The sequence below is a fragment of the Myotis myotis genome, unplaced genomic scaffold (assembly GCF_014108235.1).
Source record: "Myotis myotis isolate mMyoMyo1 unplaced genomic scaffold, mMyoMyo1.p scaffold_m19_p_11, whole genome shotgun sequence".
In the NCBI taxonomy this organism is placed as follows: domain Eukaryota; kingdom Metazoa; phylum Chordata; class Mammalia; order Chiroptera; family Vespertilionidae; genus Myotis; species Myotis myotis.
In genome coordinates, this window is record NW_023416315.1 from 59,746,202 (window position 1) to 59,764,686 (window position 18,485).

The 18,485-nt window shown below is 41.7% G+C and overlaps 1 protein-coding gene across 2 annotated transcripts in view; it reads left to right on the forward strand.

The window, feature by feature from the left end:
• The first annotated feature begins 618 nt into the window (after positions 1–618).
• CHCHD3 (coiled-coil-helix-coiled-coil-helix domain containing 3) overlaps positions 619–18,485 on the forward strand; it is a 267,475-nt gene continuing 249,608 nt past the window's right edge. The window contains exons 1-2 of one of the 2 annotated variants that reach the window (XM_036328655.1): positions 619–879; positions 12,403–12,490. In XM_036328655.1, the coding sequence (XP_036184548.1) occupies positions 799–879; positions 12,403–12,490 (169 nt within the window). In that variant the 5' untranslated portion in view covers positions 619–798. The remainder of the gene's footprint in view (positions 880–12,402; positions 12,491–18,485) is intronic. The other variant, XM_036328656.1, reaches the window with a different exon arrangement.

The window sequence follows — 18,485 nt, forward strand, 5'->3', positions numbered from 1 at the left end:
ATCTCTATGTTCTGTAAATGTTAACTATCCTGTATGCACTGATGAAAAGAAGTATTTATTTCTTCATTTGGCTCATTATCCAGTCCCAGACATTTCCTCTCTTTGCTTTCTCCCACCTCCCTAATCTACCACTAATGAATTTCATGTACCCTCCTTACACCTCCTCCTTTGATTATAATGTGTAAAATAAACTGCAAAATTGTCATTCTCCTGAGCATTTCCTCACTCTGTTGAGATTTTGCTTCCCAGCGACTGTCGTCAGTTTGGCTCAAATAAAGTCATAAAAATTCCTACAGGTTTGGATGTTTCTTATGTTGACAGTAGTTACTAGTAGAATGAACTTCCTGGGAAGTTGCCCCGTTAGGAGCCTTTGGGGCAGTGAGGACCACAACTCCCAGAATGCCACACTCCCCTTGCACTCTCCAGATTATGGGCGAGTTCTCCCGGCACCTCTGGCGCCAGATCGAGACTACAATTCCCACTATACCCAGGGGCTCCGGAAACCCTGTCAAACACCACCTGTTGCCATAGCATCCGGGTCCGGAACAACCAATCTGGGTGTCCCTTCAGAGTAGAGGCGGGCCGTTTGTATCTCCCACCAACCGGAGGCATTTCGTTGTGGAGCGTGACCGGAGGAGGTGGGAGCTGAGGGCCCGCGCCTTCTCCTTGCTTCTTGGGGTCGTGGCCTTGCCCTCGCCGTGCGAGGCAAGCGTCCGGGTACGTCCACGCGCGTGGGTGCGCGTGGGGCCTGAAGTGCTCAGGGGTCCGCGCTAGGGCTCTGCAGGGACAGAAGCAGCCATGGGCGGGGCCTCCAGCACACGCCGGGTCACCTTCGAGGCGGACGAGAATGAGAACATCACCGTGGTGAAGGGCATCCGGGTGAGTGACAGTGGGCGGGCGGAGGGCCAGTACTCGGACCCCAAACCATCGACCTTCCCGGGACCCGCTCAGCCTAGTTCCCCTCGGCCTGGCCCCCAGTGTTGTCCGGCCCGAAGCCGAGTTTTCTGCAAAGAAGCTTGAAGTTTCAAGACTTGGGACGTTCATTCAGAGCTGTGATCCGGTTGTGTGCCCAGTGCTGAGCACTGCTGGCTGGCTGGGTGGGGAGTGCCAGGTTGATAGATCCTCCAGAGGCTTGCAGTATAGTGTTGACTGCATTGATCACTCGTTGTGGGGCTTAATTTGAAACCCCTGCCTCACTGTACCCATCTGTGAAATGGGGCTCGTCTTATTTCTTCTGGGTTCAGGACCCGGACCTTGCTTGTGCACTGCCCACATTACCTCTCTTGGGGCCAAGTGGCATTTTTAAGGACCCCTTTATTTGTTCTGTCATTTAGTACTCTTTATCTCATGCCACCCATTTCCCCAGCACATACACACCCACACACCCATCCATCAGAGACTTTTTTTGGCCTCAGGTGACTTTTGGCTTCTCCCTCCTTCCATTTCACTCGACATCTCGTCTTTCCAAGGCACCTCCTCTGTGGCCCGTCAGGCCTTGGTTCTGGACGAGGCCCAGCTGCTTCAGGACCGGTGCCTGCCAGCCTGATAGGGCTGGAGATAGGATTGCAGTTTTTCAGGCCACTGGAAGGAACGCCGTCAGCTCCCACCCACACATTGTAGGGAGTTTTTAAATGCCCCCAGCCATGTGCTTGATACATAAGCTGGGAACTTGATTTTTCTCCAGGGTGGCAGTGTCCCAGCGCTAACGTCTCCCCTGCACCTGAACTTGGAGCCTCACATTTGTGGAAGTCTGCCTGACTCTAGTGAAAGGAAGCACTTTGACTTTAGAGAGTTTTATAATCGTTTTTACTTTTCTTCCTCTGTTATTGCACACCCAGCATAAGTGAATTATGTGTGTTAATTCTTAGCATTTGTGATTAGGAAATAAAACTTATTGAGTACTTTAAAGTGTTTAAAAACTTTTTACTCTGAAACTGTTAACCTTGAGAAGAATTTTATTAAAGTCTTCTTTACAGAAACTCAGACTGTTGAACTCCATTTTTGGTCTGTGACCAGCATTTCTTTATAGCATATTAATTAATGGCATAACCACATTTTAAAATAAGACGTCAGAGGCTGTATTCTTTGAGCTTTTGTGGTTTAATTGGTACCATTTGGAGTAAAATAACAATTACTGTAAACTCTGAGTTTTATACAGAGATTTGTTTAATCTTGCCTTTAGGCATTGAGTGTTCTAAGCCAAAGGGTAGGAAAGAAATAAAAGCAAGGAAAAGCAAAGTAAGTTTTGGGTGAGAAGACACTGGGTAGAAAAATGTATAAATCCATGTTCACATACTCTAGTACAGACACGGTAATGGCAACAAACAAAATCAAAAGAGAATTTGGCTACAGCACAGAGATTCTTGTCAAATATTAGGTAAAGTTAAATAAGTGTGATAGTAGGGATAGGCATTAGATCAAAATGGGAAGATGGACTAGAAAAGCCTTTTATTTTCAAACTTAATTTTTTTTTTTTTTTCACAAAAGGAGCTATTTCCTTTGGGCACTCAACTTAATGGGGGTGTCTTATTTATTTTTTCTTGCAGAGTACGTGTTACCTATTCTGGTTCAAGCACACACCATGCTCATTTGACCTCTGTGCTTGCTTTTCTGCAGTATATACCCTTCACCTGGAATGGCCTTTCAGTGTTCTCCCTGTTGCTTCAAATCCTTTTTTCAAGCATGATTTGCAATCTCTGACCTTCAGTTTTCTCATCTGCAAAATGATGGGGCTTGAGGACAGCACTACGCTCTCTAATCTCTTCCAGGTTTGAAATCCTGTGAGTTTAGTGGCACCATAAGTTTCTTGTGGCCGTACTCAGCCCATCGCAGTTTCCTCTAAAAATAGCACGCTGTTGAATTGTTGAGTACTAAGGGGCCACTGCGATTTTTTTCGAGGTCTTGGTCAAAAGAACACCAACTTGGAATTAAATAAACCTCAGTTTAAATTTCATATGAGGCGTTTACCAACCTATAGCCTTGGACAAGTCTCATATTTGTTCTTATTTCACTATCCTGAACCAGCACTACGCGATTGTGGTAAGAAGATGAGGTAAGGTATTGAGAGCACGTGGCACGTCGTGGATTTTTAATAAAAGGCAGCTGTTGTGTAGGGCTCCTTCCACACCTAATATTCTAAGGTTCTTCCGCAATGCTGTGTGGTTTTGTGGAAAGAGCATGGGCTGCAGAACCAGGCAGACCTGGGTTTGGTCCTAGCTCTGCCTCTCACTTCGCTGTGTGGCCCTGGACAGGCCACTTTGGATGTGTTTCCCTGTTCAGTCCATCTGGAGAATGCAGCCTAATTGTGATACTTAGGTATCCAGTGCTGCTTGTGAGAATTTGACATAATGTATGTAAGCATCTAGCACAGTGCCTAGTACTTTGAGAGCGTTTGGTACTTATATGAGTAGTAGCTGTAGCAAGAGCTGATCAGAGGATGGATAGGTAAACGGATATGAACTTAAAATAATAGGTAAAAGTAAGACTATATTGTGCTCCCACAGGCACACCTGAAGAGGTGTGGACTGGGAAAGCGAGTTCTGCAATGGATTGCCTGTGTGACAGTTGTCTCGGTGTTTTTAGATGTTTTCAGCTAATTATACTTAGCTTGAAACAGTCATCTCCTCTCCCCGAGCTATGGGGAAGGATAAGCAACAATGCCAGTTTTATGTTTGTCACTGTCTTTAGGTGATGGAAACGTGGTGCTGATGAGGCCCAAACGTCACTGTTGAATTGAAGATAGGCTAGTTCAACTTGGCTGAAGAAAACTTTCCAAATTTGCCCTATTGTCAAACATTTATGGCAACACTCATAGAAATGAGAGTGTACAACAGTTCAGCAGACTCGGTCACTGCAGGAAAACCAATTCTGTGTTCCACTAATAAGGATACTAATTTCATCTTCATTTATCGTAATATACAAGGAGTAACATTTAGTAAGCAACAGGAGGCTTTGGGTAATAGGCTGTGTTTAGTTATTTTAAAATATGTTTTTATTGATTTTTTCTTTTTTTTCTTTTTAGAGAGGAAGGTAGTGGGGAGGGAGAGACAGAAACATCAATGTGAGAGAAAAACATCTATCTGTTGCCTCCTGTATGCACCTCGATTGACTGGGGATCGAACCTGCAGTCTGGGCATGTGCCCTGACCAGGAATCAAACTGGAGACCTTTTGGTGCACAGGATGATGCTCAACCAACTGAACCACACTGGCCAGGGCTAGTGTGGTTTATTAATAGATCATGTTTCCTAGATTTTTCTTGCTTCAATAGCTAGGAATTAAAGGACCTACTTATAATTTTAAGTTTAAAGTTTCTTCTCACCTATCAGGTGTTATTTTCATGGTATTTCTAAGGTCTTGTTTTTTTCTTTCTTTATTCTTAGTAATTGATAGCTTTCCCCACACTTCCATAAAATAACCCGTGTTCTTACACCTGATTCTAACTTTGAATCTGAAATAACTTACAGGTTGGATGAAAGGCCACCCTCCTGCCTTGCCCTCCTCTGCAAGTCTAAAATAAATTTCGTGTGATAAAAAAGGCCAAGCATTTTTATTATGTTGCATGTGTTTAATAGGATTTTTCTGAGCACCTGCTGGGCCTGCTTGGCAAGTGTGCCTCTACTCAGTCTTTCACAAGTTTATCTGAAACATCAGAGCTGTGAGTGAACCCTTCCAGAGCAAATGTCAACTTCAATGAATATCACTTTCAAACTAATATTTATCATGCTTTCCAGGCATAAGCTAATCTCTGCACCTGGCCTTGAAGTTGCAAGCTGAGATTCACAGGAGCCGGTACTCTGCTTACTTACATGGGACACAACTAGTGCTTTAGGAAGCTCTGACAGCGGAGAGCCTCTAAATCAGTGGTTCTCAACCTTCTGGCCCTTTAAATACAGTTCCTCATGTTGGGACCCAACCATAAAATTATTTTCGTTGCTACTTCATAACTGTAATGTTGCTACTGTTATGAATCGTAATGTAAGTATCTGCTATGGAGGGTGGTCTTAGGCGACCCCTGTGAAAGGGTCCTTCGACCGCCAAAGGGGTCGCGACCCACAGGTTGAGAACCGCTGCTCTGAGTGAAGAGGTTATTTCATGTGGATGTTCTTGAGGCTCCTGGAGAGAGTACATTAATAGGAGCTGCAAATCCAGTCAGTCACTGGAATGTTAAGGCGTGTTGTCCCGGTAACCAGTTAACTGGTAGATGATTGGTTCCTTTCCATGAGTCTCTTGGGCATTGTACCATGTTCAGCTTTCTGGATGTTATATAGACTGTAGAAGTTCACATTTCCCACTAATAACAACTACAAAGAAATACAACTTACAAACTGCACACCTAAGCTAAAAATTACAACCTACAAACATAAGCTGAAAATTACATTATATAAATGGCATTTCCCCTCCTCCCATGCCCAAAGGTAAGTATTTGGGAGTAATTTCTCACAAAAAATAATGGCAATTTTTGGAGCCTTTGTCTTAAAATGGTAATTGTAAAGAAAACCGGTCCTCTCTCAGAAAATGACCTATGCTGCATGGAAGGAAGACCAAGTGAGAAAATGGGTCTGAGTCCTTTAATTGATTTGATAAGACATCTGGAAGAAGATGAGAAAAACTATTGCACAGGTGAAGGTTTGAATGGTTCTGCCTCATGTGGTTCTAACTCTCCGTCTTAGAGAATGGCAACTTAAAATAGTCTCTTTCTCCTTCTACTCTGTTCCTTGGAAGTAGAAATACTTTTTTTTTTTTTTTTTTATCTATCTCATCCAGTCTCCTGTTCCTGAGAAATACTGGATTCTGGGTTGGTGGGTGGTGTATTTGTGCGAATTTTTGATAAGAACAGCCAAGGTGGGTGGGAAGAGATGAGTGCGGAGACCATAGAAGAGACACATATTTTCCTCTTCTCTGGAGCACATGGTGTGGTGAGCAGTACAAATCCAAAATTGGCCAGCCCCATTTACTTAGATTTGTTTCCAGGAGCAATAGAGAACAGGGTGGATAACCAAAGTCAGGGGACTGAATTCTGCTGTGCGGGCAGGCCTGCTTCTCTTCTCCCTACATTAGAACAGTGGTTCTTAACTTCTGTTCATTCATAGATTGCTGTACACCTGTAAGCTGGGACTCCGCCCAGAACAATGCAATAAGCAGACCATTTTGCATACAATTGAAGAATTAATCCATAGACTCCTGAATCCATGGACCTCAGAGCATAATTCTAGCATTAATGTGTATGAGTATATGTGGGTTATTTCACCATTCTTTGCTACAAATAGTTTCTGTAAGTCGCACTTGGTATTTGCCTTGGTGGAGAGTCCAGAGATGTCTGGAAACGAGGTACAGTAGCTGTAGACCTTTATGGGAAGTTCTCTGTAAGCAAAGGTGTTTCCTAAAGAAGTTGCGTCTCATACAGAAGCTGCTTATCCGGCTCTTGCAGAAGCTTATGTTGTACTTTTGACCTCCATTTTGGGTCAGTTTCAATCACAAAGAAGAGCTGTTCTGTAGCTGCATGTTGTGTGTATAACCCTGGCCAGCATCTCTAAATCTTGGCAGCTGCTTCACAGTGAGTACCACAGTCCACAGAAGGGAGCAGGTAAGTGTGCAGGTCTGGAAGGTCAGCTCAGCAGGTATTAACTTGAGATCCAAAGGATAACATGGCTCTTGCTTGTATCCACGAAGCTGGGGAACTGGGGAGAGGGTAAGTCAATGGGAGGCTGCATTGCTGCTCCCAGCGAAAGACCCGAGAATGCACTTAGGAATGATTTTAAGAACAGTACCAACAAAAAAGAGGTTGACTCTCAATAAGGCAACCCTACAGCATGTTTATCAACTCAAAAAATGAAGTGTGCTCCTTTGAAGGACATGCTTATAAATTTACTTAAAAAACATAACCAAAGACCGTAGTTGGAAATATTCTGAATTTGACATTTAAGTAAACAGTGTATTTTTGACAAAAATGAAAACAAGAAATAATTAGTGATTAGGCTGAAAGAGACATTGCACGTTTACTACACAGAGAGCATAGATAAGGAACAATTAGCACCTTCTATGCTATCCCAGAACTCAGTGCAATGGCTAGCGGCCTTTTCTTCTGTATGCCGTAGAGCAGGAGCTCAGAACACAACTCAGGCTGAGCCGATGAGAGGAAACCAAGATGAAGGCTCAGTTGAAATCCCAGTGACTGGCACTGTATTGGTAATTACCAAATATTTGTGGAGCACGTTAGAGTTTGCGTTGCACCTGTCATCCTTCCTGTAACTCCAGACGTCGGCATTATTTCCAGTTTTCATAAGAGGACAGTGAGGCCCATGGAGGTGCCTCCCTAGGCTGGTTGTAGCTAGTAGGTGGCCAGTGTTTTTTCCCTTTGTTCTGGGCAAGCTTTTTATTTTACTCTTGAAGAATGATACTTTTGAGGCTGATTTGGGGGTTGGAAGATTTTTTGTAGCATTCGTTTTGAAAGCAGCAATAGACAATGGCAAGGCTTGGATTTTGGTGAGACGAAGATGAAGTGGTATTTAGAACTATGGTGGCTTGTCTCCAATACAGGTGAGGGTGTATAGCTAGTGCTTGATTTTTAGCAAGCACATGCACCTCTGATTAGCTTAACTATATATACTAGTATATACATCTATAGTGTAGTTGTAGTTCTTTGACTTTGACCTGAGATATATAAATTCAAATATAAAAAAATATTTGTCATATTAGCTTTATATATATATTAGCTTTAAACACAAACTATATTAGATATGTAGTTTATAGTATATATTGTATATTGTAGTATATAGTATAGTATATAACACAGTATAGTAATATATACTATAAATACATATATACTATAAACATACATTGTATAACATACTATATTAGTATAATATATATTATATAGTACATGATATAGCAATTAAACTAGCTTTATGACTCTAAAACTTAAGGTTTATTTTATCTCCTTGAGAGGAAGTGGTGATAGTTTTATTTTATCATGTGGGATTGAAGGTGCATTGTTCAATAGTGGAGAAAGCACTGGAATAGAGGTTGGGGGTTACTGCTGTGGTCCTGATGTTACTCATAACTGGATGTTACTCAGGATCGCTCTCTCTCTCTCTCTCTCTCTCTCTCTCTCTCTCTCTCTCTATATATATATATATATATAATCCTCTTGAGAGGATTGGAGTCAGTCTTAAAGGGTTTTCCCAAGATGTATTTCAGCTTTGCAGGAGAGTTTCAGCAGCAGTCTCAGTGGCTTTCAGTTGTTGGAAAAGATGCACCTAGCCCTGGCATCTTCAAATAGGAAGTCCCCTGGCGCTCTCCTTTCTATTTCTCTCCCAGGGAAGGAGTCATGGGGTTTTCCTTTAGAGCTGTGGTCTTTTCCTTTATTGTCTCACCATCATTCTGCTTTAGATCCTGAGATGTAAATAACTGTTTAGGTAGAAACTATTTTGTTCACTGATGTATCCCAAGGACCTCAATTAGTACGTGGCCTAGTGAACATAATATATAGGAACTCACAATTTTGTGGAAAGGCCTGTTGGAGATTTGTGCAGGGTGGGACAAGGGAAGGTAGCTTTGGTTAGGCAGTGTTGGGATGGAATGGGAAACTGGTGAGAGAAGGTGTTGGGATTTTTGAACTGGATTTTTGGAAAGGTGATTCCCTCCCAAGGTGCCAGGGAGGGGCAAAGGCAGGTAGGTGTGTGTAAAGGCAAAGAGAAGGCAATAAACAAGAAGCCAGTATGGGTGGAGAACAGGGTTCGAAGTATTACCAGAAAAGCTATGGAAGTTGAGGTCGGAGAGTTAGGCCATAAAGCTAGATGATGAGGAAGTCGTCAACACCATGCAAATAATTTGGAATTTCCTGTTGACAGAAGGTAACTTGCAGGATTTGAAGCAGGGAGTGATGTAATCAGGTTTGTATTTTAGGAGGATTATCAATGGTGCCATGAATTAGAGCAAGGGACACGGGATTGGAAAGGAGATGATGGATTCATTAAATATTTAGGGGCTTAGGAAGTCATGGCTAAGAATGAGGGAGAGAGAAGAGTCGAGGACTGTCCTACATTTTGATTTAGGAAATTCTATGGAAGTGGTCTCATTAATGAGATTAGGAATGCAGGAAGAGATTTTTGGTGAGCACCAATTCAATTTGCAACATGTTCAGTTGGACTGCTTGTAGTCTGAAGGGGAGGTGTCCAAAAAGCAATTCAATGTATAGGTTTGTCTTCTGGGATACAGGTCTTGGCTGGAGATAATGGATTTAGAATTTATTCATTATCAATAACAGTTAAAAGTAAAGAGTGAATGAGAGTACCAGCAAGAGCACTAGAGTGAGAAGAAAATGAAGGTAAAGAACAGGGTTTGGGCCCCTCTAGTATTTAAGGGTAGGCAGGGAGAGGATGCCCACAAAAGAGATAAGATGTGGCCAGAGTCCTAGGACAGCCAGGCAGTGGGATGCCAGAAAAGCCAAGGGAGGGGTTCCCAGAAGAGGGAGTTACCAAAGGTGTTAGATGCTAAAGGGAACCCACATAAATTAAGTGCTTTATAAATAGAAATAGAAAAGATTTTTTTAATAGAAATATAAACATAAAGGTTATTTGTGTGGTCAGTGGTGACTTTTACCAGAACACTTTCACTGCTGCATTGGGTTAGGGAAGGGAAATTGGAAGCAGGTCTTTGAGGGTTCAGGAGGGGACCACCCATTTACTTGACCCAGAGCCCTGGGCGTCATGCTTGGTGACTTCTGCTTCACTCCCATACCTAGTCAGACACTGAGTCTGGCATGGAACGGGGTTTCTGAGTGTGACCTTGAGATTCAGGATTTCTGGGTTTGAATCCTGGTTTCACTCCTAGTGAACTGTAAAACCCAGGGCGAGTTATTTAAGCTGGCTGTGCCTGGCACACAGTAAGCACCCAGTGAAGGTTAGCTGTGCTGAATCCTAAATATCTTTTGGATGTGTTCTTCCTGGATTGCCATAATAGTTTTTTGGTTTTTTTCCCCAAAACAACTTTATCATGGTACTAGAGGCCCAGTGCACGAATTTGTGCACGAGGGGCAGGGGGTGGGAGGGTGGGAGGGGAGTTCCTTGCCTGGCCAGTGATCGGGGCCAATTGGGGCCATCTCACCCAGTCCCGATTGGGGCTGATCGGTGCCGGCCAGGAGGGGGCTAGGGGAGGGACCGTGGGAGGTTGGCCTGCCGCTGGAGGTGGTCAGTGCGCATCATAGCTACTGGCTGGTCATCTGGTTGTCCAGTCATCCAGTCGTAATGGTCACTTAGGCTTTTATATATATAGATATATAGATAATTTACCTATTATTAAGTTTATCTGTTTTCTGTATATAACACATTCTAATAAATTTACAAAGTTGTGCAGCTGTCACCACAATTTAGTTTTAGAACATTTTCTTCACCCCAGTAAGCTCTCTCATGCCCATTTACAGTTAATCCCCACTCCCACCCCAGCCTTAGGCAACCATGTATCTACTTTCTGTCTAAATCCAGTTCCTTTTCTGGGTAGTTCATAGAAATGGAATTAGACGATCTGAGGCCTTTTGTGTCTGGCTTCCTTTACTTTAATTCTCTTCTAGTTTTTTCTATGTTGTAGCATATATCAGAACTTCATTTCTTTTTATTGCTGAATTGTATTCCACGGTATGGAAATGTAATGTTTTGTTTATCCATTCACCAGTAGATGGACATTTGTTTGTTTTCACTCTTGCTATTATGAATAATGATGCTGTGAGCATTCCTGTGCTCGTCTTTGTGTGGACATATGCTTAATGGCTTCTTAATTGGTCCTCCTGCTTCTGTTCTTGTCCCTGTTCAGTCTGTTCTATACACTGTAGCTAGAGTGATCTTTTGAAAATGTCAGTCTGATTGTGTCATTACCCTGCTTAAATCCTCCAGTAGTGCCCAGTCTGCCCCGGGATCAAGTTCAAACTCCTTAACTTGAAGGGCTTACTAAGAGTATTCAAACGTAATCCTCTTTCCATCTTCTCTCACTAAGCCCCCTCTCCAGCTTCCTGCTTCAGCCATTGTTTTATTCATTCATATTGTTCCATTCATTTATTTAACCATTTATTCAGTTAACCAGGCTTATTGAGGCTCTGGGGATAACATAGTAGACAGGATAGCCACATCCTTGCTTTCATGGAGCTTTCTTTCTAGTGTGAAAGGCAGGCTGTAAACAAGAAAGCATCAGATAATGGTAAGTGCTATAAAGAAAATGAAAAGGGATGATATGATAGAACTGAGGGATGATGACTCAAATCTTCTAACCTGAGTGTTCCTCAGAGCCTGCGCCCTATTGCCAACTGCCTATTTGTTATTCCTTCCTTTTGGAGTATTCTTATCCTGCTCCTCTTCCTAAGTCCTATTCAGCCTTCCCAGCCCCATGCCCAGCCACACTCCCAAAGCCTACCTAGATGCCCCACCCATTATGCTTTCTGAGTACTTCATCACAGACCATCTGTCTTGAGTAGCACGCTTCATATTATATTTAAACTAGAGACCCAGTGCACGAGATTTGTGCACTGGGGGGTGGGGGGTGGGGTCCCTCAGCCCGGCCTGCACCCTCTTGCAGTCCAGGAGCCCTCGGGGGATGTCAGACTGACTGAGGGAGCAGGCCTAGGCTGGCAGTCATACATCCTTAGGACTGCACGGAGGCGGGAGAGGCTTCCGCCACTGCCGCTGTGCTAGCCACCTGTGAGCTTGGCTTCTCACAGAGTGGCATTCCCCCTGTGCGAGTGCACTGACCACCAGGGGGCAGCTCCTGCGTTGACCACTGGTCTGCCCCCTGGTGGTCAGTGTGCATCATAGTGACCGGTTGTTCCGCCATTCGGTCTATTTGCATGTTAGCCTTTTATTATATAGGATGTCTAATGATTTCCTATTTCTTCTTTACTTTAAGCAACTTGGTAATTGCTGAGTACCTAAAGTCTAGCTTAGTTCCTGGCACATAGTTGGTGCATAATAAGATCTGTTGAAGACTGATTGTGGTTAGTCTTGAACAGAAGGGAGGACCAGACCATTTCCTTTGGGACTGGAGGGAAGGAAGGAGCTAGGGCGCATTGCATGCATACATTAATTTGTAGGATTGGGGGGAAGCAAGTCGAAGGAGTTCTGATGGCTTGCATTTTCTCAGAGGTTACCATTTAGTGCACAGTATAAAATGAGGAGAAGTTATTTATAATGAGCAATTAGCAGTGCATTAGAAGAAATAAAAAGTAGTGCTGTGGGGTGCATCTTGAAATCTTAAAACTGTTCTTACTTGCTTTTAGTTTTATAGCTATTAGATTTAGCCTAATTTCTTTAGGCCATTCATTATGTATTGATATGGGTGATTAAATTACTTGGATGCTGTTGTACTGCTCTCTTTCTTGCTCTTTTATAATTGATTTTATTTTGATGTTGCTTTTTCAGCTTTCGGAAAATGTGATTGATCGTATGAAGGAAACATCTCCATCAGGCTCGAAGTCTCACCGATATTCTGGTGCTTATGGTGCCTCAGGTATTTCAGAACTTTAATATTAGAATTTTTCTGGTAGACAATTCAGAAGTCGTAAAAATTCATTCGACAATCAAGATCTTTGGCCCGTCTCTCTTTAGTTATCTGGATGTTCTGCTTTTTCTAGGGGATATTAGACATCAGGATCAGGGTTTCTTTTAAAGTGTTTTGAACTAAAAGTAGAAGAGTCTGCTTTCAAACAGTGTTTTGGAATTTTTTTTTCTTGTTCAGCTCCTGAACCCTCTGTTAGTCTTTGGAAGGTTATTTCATTATCTTTTTATGTGTAAAGTGGATTACTTACAGAGATATTAGTGATTGAATAGTAAATATTTATTTAAAAAATCAATTTAGAAAGTATTGATTTACTGTTTCCAAATTGTGAACTATCTCCCATGAGTTTATTTTCTAATGCATTTATTTTCTAAGTTTATAAACAGTCTATTTCTTTATAGTCAGTCTTAATTATTGATGAAAATATGGTGTTCAATGAAATACATAGGGAATTTTAAGCCTCATTTTATCTGTGGATCATGCAGGATAAGTGAGTATTTCTCTTTCCTTTCCTCTCCCCTACCTGATCCATCTGCTCATCCAGCTAATATTTATCGAGCACCTGCTGTGTGTGGCACTGTTCTTGTTGCCCAATCCAATGAATGGACATGTGGTTTATTGATGAAGTGGCAATGAGAAAATAGTCAGGATGGTTAATTGTGGACTAAATGAGAATTTTCTGTGTTTATTAGGGGTTGTGTGGTAAATCTGGCTACAGACTGAAATACATTGAGAAAAGTGAGATGCTGTCCAAATGCCATTCACTTTTCATAATCATTAAGTCGTAACCATGAATTCAGCTTCTGATATGTTTGCAGCAGAGAAGGTACCAAGATAGAGAAGAAATAGTTCCTGCCCCTTTGAAACCTCTTGTTTAGTGGGAGCATTAGGAAGGCTTCACAGTTCATTAATGTTGGATAGAACGTGACCACTCCCTCCTGGCTGGAAACCCCTTTGGCTTCTGGGCTGCACTCTGGTTTTCCTCTCACCGCACTTGCATCCTTAGTCTAGCCTCCTTTGCTGATTTCCATTAAGTAATCTCACCTTCTGAATAATTATGTAGATGCTGTGACTCCCCAAATTCCAACTAGCTTTGACCTCTCCATGCAACTCAACTGAGACATCTACCCACTTGAAGTCTCCACTTGGAGATCTTCCACTTAATCTAGCCAAATCTCCACCCCCCCCCCTTTTTTTCCCCTCTCCACAGTTCTGTCTTTCCCAGTGAATGGTACAGGTAGTCAAGCCCCAAACTGGGGTTCATCCTGTTTCCTCTGTTACTTCTGACATAACTAGTCTTGTCAGCATCATCTCCAGAACATGCTGTCGACAGCTCCAGTCCAGTCTCTTTATCTGTCTTCTGCAGAGGCCTCTTCACCGGCCTCCTGCTTCCACTCTCGTGTCCTTAAGCTTTGCCTCGCACACAGGGGCCTTGGCAGTCTCTAAAAAAAACTAGTTCATGTCTCATCCCAGTGGTGGAACTCAGTGGTACATAGAATATAATTTTAACTACTTTCTTTGGCTTCTGAGACACACCATGACTTGTCTTTTTCTGTTTTTCCAACATCACCTTGATATATGGATATTGTTAAAATTGGGATTTGATCTGAAATATAATTTGTTCTAGGTAGATTTTTTTTTTAACCTAATGTGTTAAGGAGATAGGATGATGATAATGAAATGCTAATAAATATTACTTTAATAGTGTTTATTACATGCCAGCTACTCTGCTAAGTCTTTGATATATCTTATCTCATTTAGTCCTTATAACCCTTTGAGGAAGGTGCTGTTACTAACCCATTTTACATAGAAGGAAATTGAGACTTGAAGTGATTGTCTTGCTCACAGACATACAGCTGGTAAGCAATGGAGGTGGTAGTTGAATTCAGTCTGTTAGACTCCAGAGCAAATGCTGTTAAATGTTAACCACTCTGTTTTATTGTAATTTGAATGACACCTTGCTCCCTTTGTAGAAGGGATGTGACAGAATCTAGTTGGAGGGGAAGAGCTGCCTTGTAGTGATGTTCTGCTTGAGTTCAGGAAAAAACCTTCTATATGCAAGTGATTGTTGATGTTCATACCTTTTTTGTTGTTGTTGTTGTATTGGTTTTTCATTCAATAGTGACTTGAAGGAGAGAAAGTGTTTTCCTTCTTGGTTGGCTTCTTAATCTGACCCTTTGAGAGAGTGGATGTGGGTGGGGAGGCTTTCTGTAAATGCTCATGGTGCGGCCTGCTGGGCATGGCCCTGGCATTGTGACCATCTGGCTGTACTGAGGAAGCCACCCCTTCCCTTTGCTGGGTTTGACATGACTGATGGACTCTTTGGTTCATGACCAGCCTGGGCACTGAACACTCTTTGAGCACCACCTTGTATTCTGTTGGCCAGGCCAGAACTGCACTGTAAATGCTAGCCACTGGTCACCTGTGGCCTTAAGGTTTAAATTAAAGTTAGTTAAAATGAAATAAAATAATTTCAGCTGCTCACTTGCACTGGTCACATTTCAGTGCTCAGTAAACCCATGTGGCTTGTGGCTACCATACTGGGCAAGTGTAGGTACAGGACATTTTCATCATCACAGGTAGTTCTATTGCGCAGCTCTAGTCTAGACTGCATCAGTGCTCGGCGGTGTGACCTTCATCGGATGGTTTTAATGATGTGGTGACTGAGGTTATGGAGCTAGATGGCTGTGTGTGTTTGTGAATCTTGTTTTCTGCCTTTTCCACATCCCAGCTCCCCCAGGATTGTGGGTGAGTGGAAACACCAAGGAAGATTTCCCTCAGGTGTACTATCTTCACCTCAGTCTTTAACACAGCTTCCTAACTGCATGTCACAAGTGTGCTGGAGGTATTGATTCCTTAGACTCAGAGTCGCTGGGGAACACCTGTGTACCCTCATGTGTCTGATAAATTCCGTCTGCACCACGTGGAAAAGACTCAACAAAACTAATAGTGCAGGTTCTTTGACTACATGTCTCTCACCCTCTCCAACCCAGCTCTAGAAAAGAATGAAGATGTGCCATGATATTTTGATCTTGCCTTTAAGATAAGAATGCAATTAGACTACAATTGTGAAAATTAATAAAAAAGATTTCTTCTTCCTAAGAGTAAAAAAATGTGTATAAGAGTAGAAAGTCTCAAAGTTTGTTCTCTTCAGTATTTGTCTCATTTGGGGGTCTTGTTAGTACTCAATAATAGATTTCTTAAGATGTATAATTCATATGTGTTACAGAATAATATTTCAAGTCTACAAAAATACATTGATAAAAATGTCACTAACCTTTTCTACATTTTTCAGTGTCAAGTGAATTATATAGTAAATGTGAATTGAAATTCTAATATTTATCAAAATGCTTTCTTCCTCACAAAACTGTAATTCATATCAGCTTTCTGCTATTCATATGTGTGAGTATAGGGCAGTGGATTTGATGGAGGGAGATTCCTAGAATTTATTATATAGGAACCAACTTTTGTCATATATATAGTTTTAAGAATATAATTTATTCTGTAAGAAAGTGAGTTACTCTAAAGAGTTTACTGAAACTATTTTTTTGCCAAACGTTGAACCAGATCAATGACTCGTTGCAATAAGTATTTGCATGTTCAGGCAAAATAATATACTGTGTGACACATGGCAGATTGTAATGCCACTTTAATAAATGAATGTGCTCTAAAAAAATTAACTGTGTCCTTGCTGCCTCAGATTCTTTGCTGTGTAATGTGTTATCTCAACTATATTGGTTTGCTTTTATAATAGGGATTTTTTTTTCTTTTGGCTGTCATAGGGTATGCCATTGCACATAATTATAATCTTACCTTTTCATTAACATCTTGCCATCTTTTGATTTTACTTATTTATTTTTAATTTTTATTGAACTTATTGAGGTGACATTGGTTAATAAAATTATATAGGTTTTAGATGTACAATTCTATAACACATCATCGGTATATTATGTTGTGTGTTCACCACCCCTAGTCAAGTCTCCTCCCTCTTCTACTTCCCCCCACCCCCTTTCCCTCTGGTAATCACCATACTGTTGTCTGTGTCTGTGAGGTTTTGTCTTTCTTTTTTTTCTTGGTCCCTTCTCCTTTTGCACCGAGCCCCACAACCCTCCTCCTCTGTGACAGCTGTCAATCTGTATCTATGAGTCTGACAGCTGTCTGTCTGTTCTCCGTATTTATGAGTCTGTTTCTATTTTGTTTGTTAGTTTATTGTTTCATTAGATTCCACACATAAGTGAAATCGTATGGTATTTGTATTTCTTTGACTGACCTAATTTCACTTAGTGTAATATTCTCCAGGTCCATCCATGCTGTCACAAAAGGTAAGACATCCTTCTTTTTTTTACGCCAAGTGATATTCCATTGTGTAGATGCACCACAGCTTTATTATCCACTCGTCTTCTGATGGGCACTTGGGCTGCATCCAAATCTTGGCTATTTTAAATATCGCTGCAATGAACATAGGGATGCATGTATTATTACAAGTCAGTGTTTCCAGGTTTCGAGGATGTATTTCCAGAAGTGGGCTCGCCGGGTCATAGCAGCTCTTTAAGCTTCATTTAGACATAACACTGTAGGGAGCGGCCACCGTAAACAAGCTGTGCTTGTTCCTTTGACTTGAGTTACACGAACTGAAGGCAGTGGTGATATCAAGGTTTCTAACTTTCAATAATCTGGAAATTGGTTGATGCCAGTGTCTCAACTCTCCACTTATTTTTGTGTGCTGTAATTGATAATGTGCCTGACAATTCCTAAAAGGAAGAAATATATACAATATCAATTTAAAGGTGTGATTTAAATAAAATTCTCTAGTTAGTAGTTTGTTCTTAAAAAGAAATCCATAAACAGTCTACCTTTAATGGATGGTTGAACTCCTGCTGTTTGCTCTATCAGTCAACAAGTATTAGCATGCAGTGGTTTTTGGCTTCAAGAGCTATTTGTTTGGTGAAAGCGTATTTAACATTACTGTGTAGTAAATTAAGACTAGTGTCATACCCTTCACCTGCTTAGTTTAATGTTTTTGAGTAGATTAATGAATATGTAAGTGACATAAAATATATGAGACCTAGCAAGTGCTTAGGGATTCAGAGGAAGAAGGTCAAGAGCAGGGGCAGGTAGGCCATCAGGGAAAGTGGACCTGAGCCAGACCTTGAGGGTAAGAGGGATGGGGGTGTTGTGTTTGTTCCTGGCAGAGGCGGTACACAGATAAATTCAGATAAAGAATGCATGTAGGTATCTCATGGGTAGGCAAGTTGGGCAAGTTAAGGAGCTTACTTTTATACTGTGGGGCCCAGTGGCTACTGAGCAAGTTTGTTTAATTTTAGGATGCAGCTTTAAAAAGTTGCATTTGTTGCTACTTTTTAAATATACTCAGATATTAATAACTTTTTTTTTCATACTCACCCGAGGATATGTTTATTGATTTGAGAGAGAGAGGGGCGGGAGGAGAGAAACATCGATTTGAGAGAAAAACACCATTCGGTTGCCTCCCAACCTTGGTATGTGTCCTGAGCAGGAAATTGAATCCACGACCTGGACGTTGCTCCAACCAACTCCACCAGGGCTTAGTGACATTTTTATAGCCCAAAATGCAGTGCTGATTTTCTCATTGATATTTTCATATTTAACAAACAAATCTAATGGTAAGAATATGTTTTCCACCACAGTACTATGTAAAACCATTTTCATGAGTAAGATAAGCAACCCTGTAAGCATTTTTATTTGACCTTAATTGGCCCTATAGCAAAAAAAAAAAGGTTGCCCTTAACTGTTTGAGGCAGCGTAGGGTACAACCTACGATTCCTGAGCAGGGAGGTGAAATGATACCAGTGGGCTTTGGAAGGATCATGTAAGGATGAGTGGGGAAGCGCAGGCAGGGAAGACAGAGGCCACATAGTCGAGGGAGAAGTGGCAGAGGCACAGAAGTGTCGAGTGGATTTGGTGACAG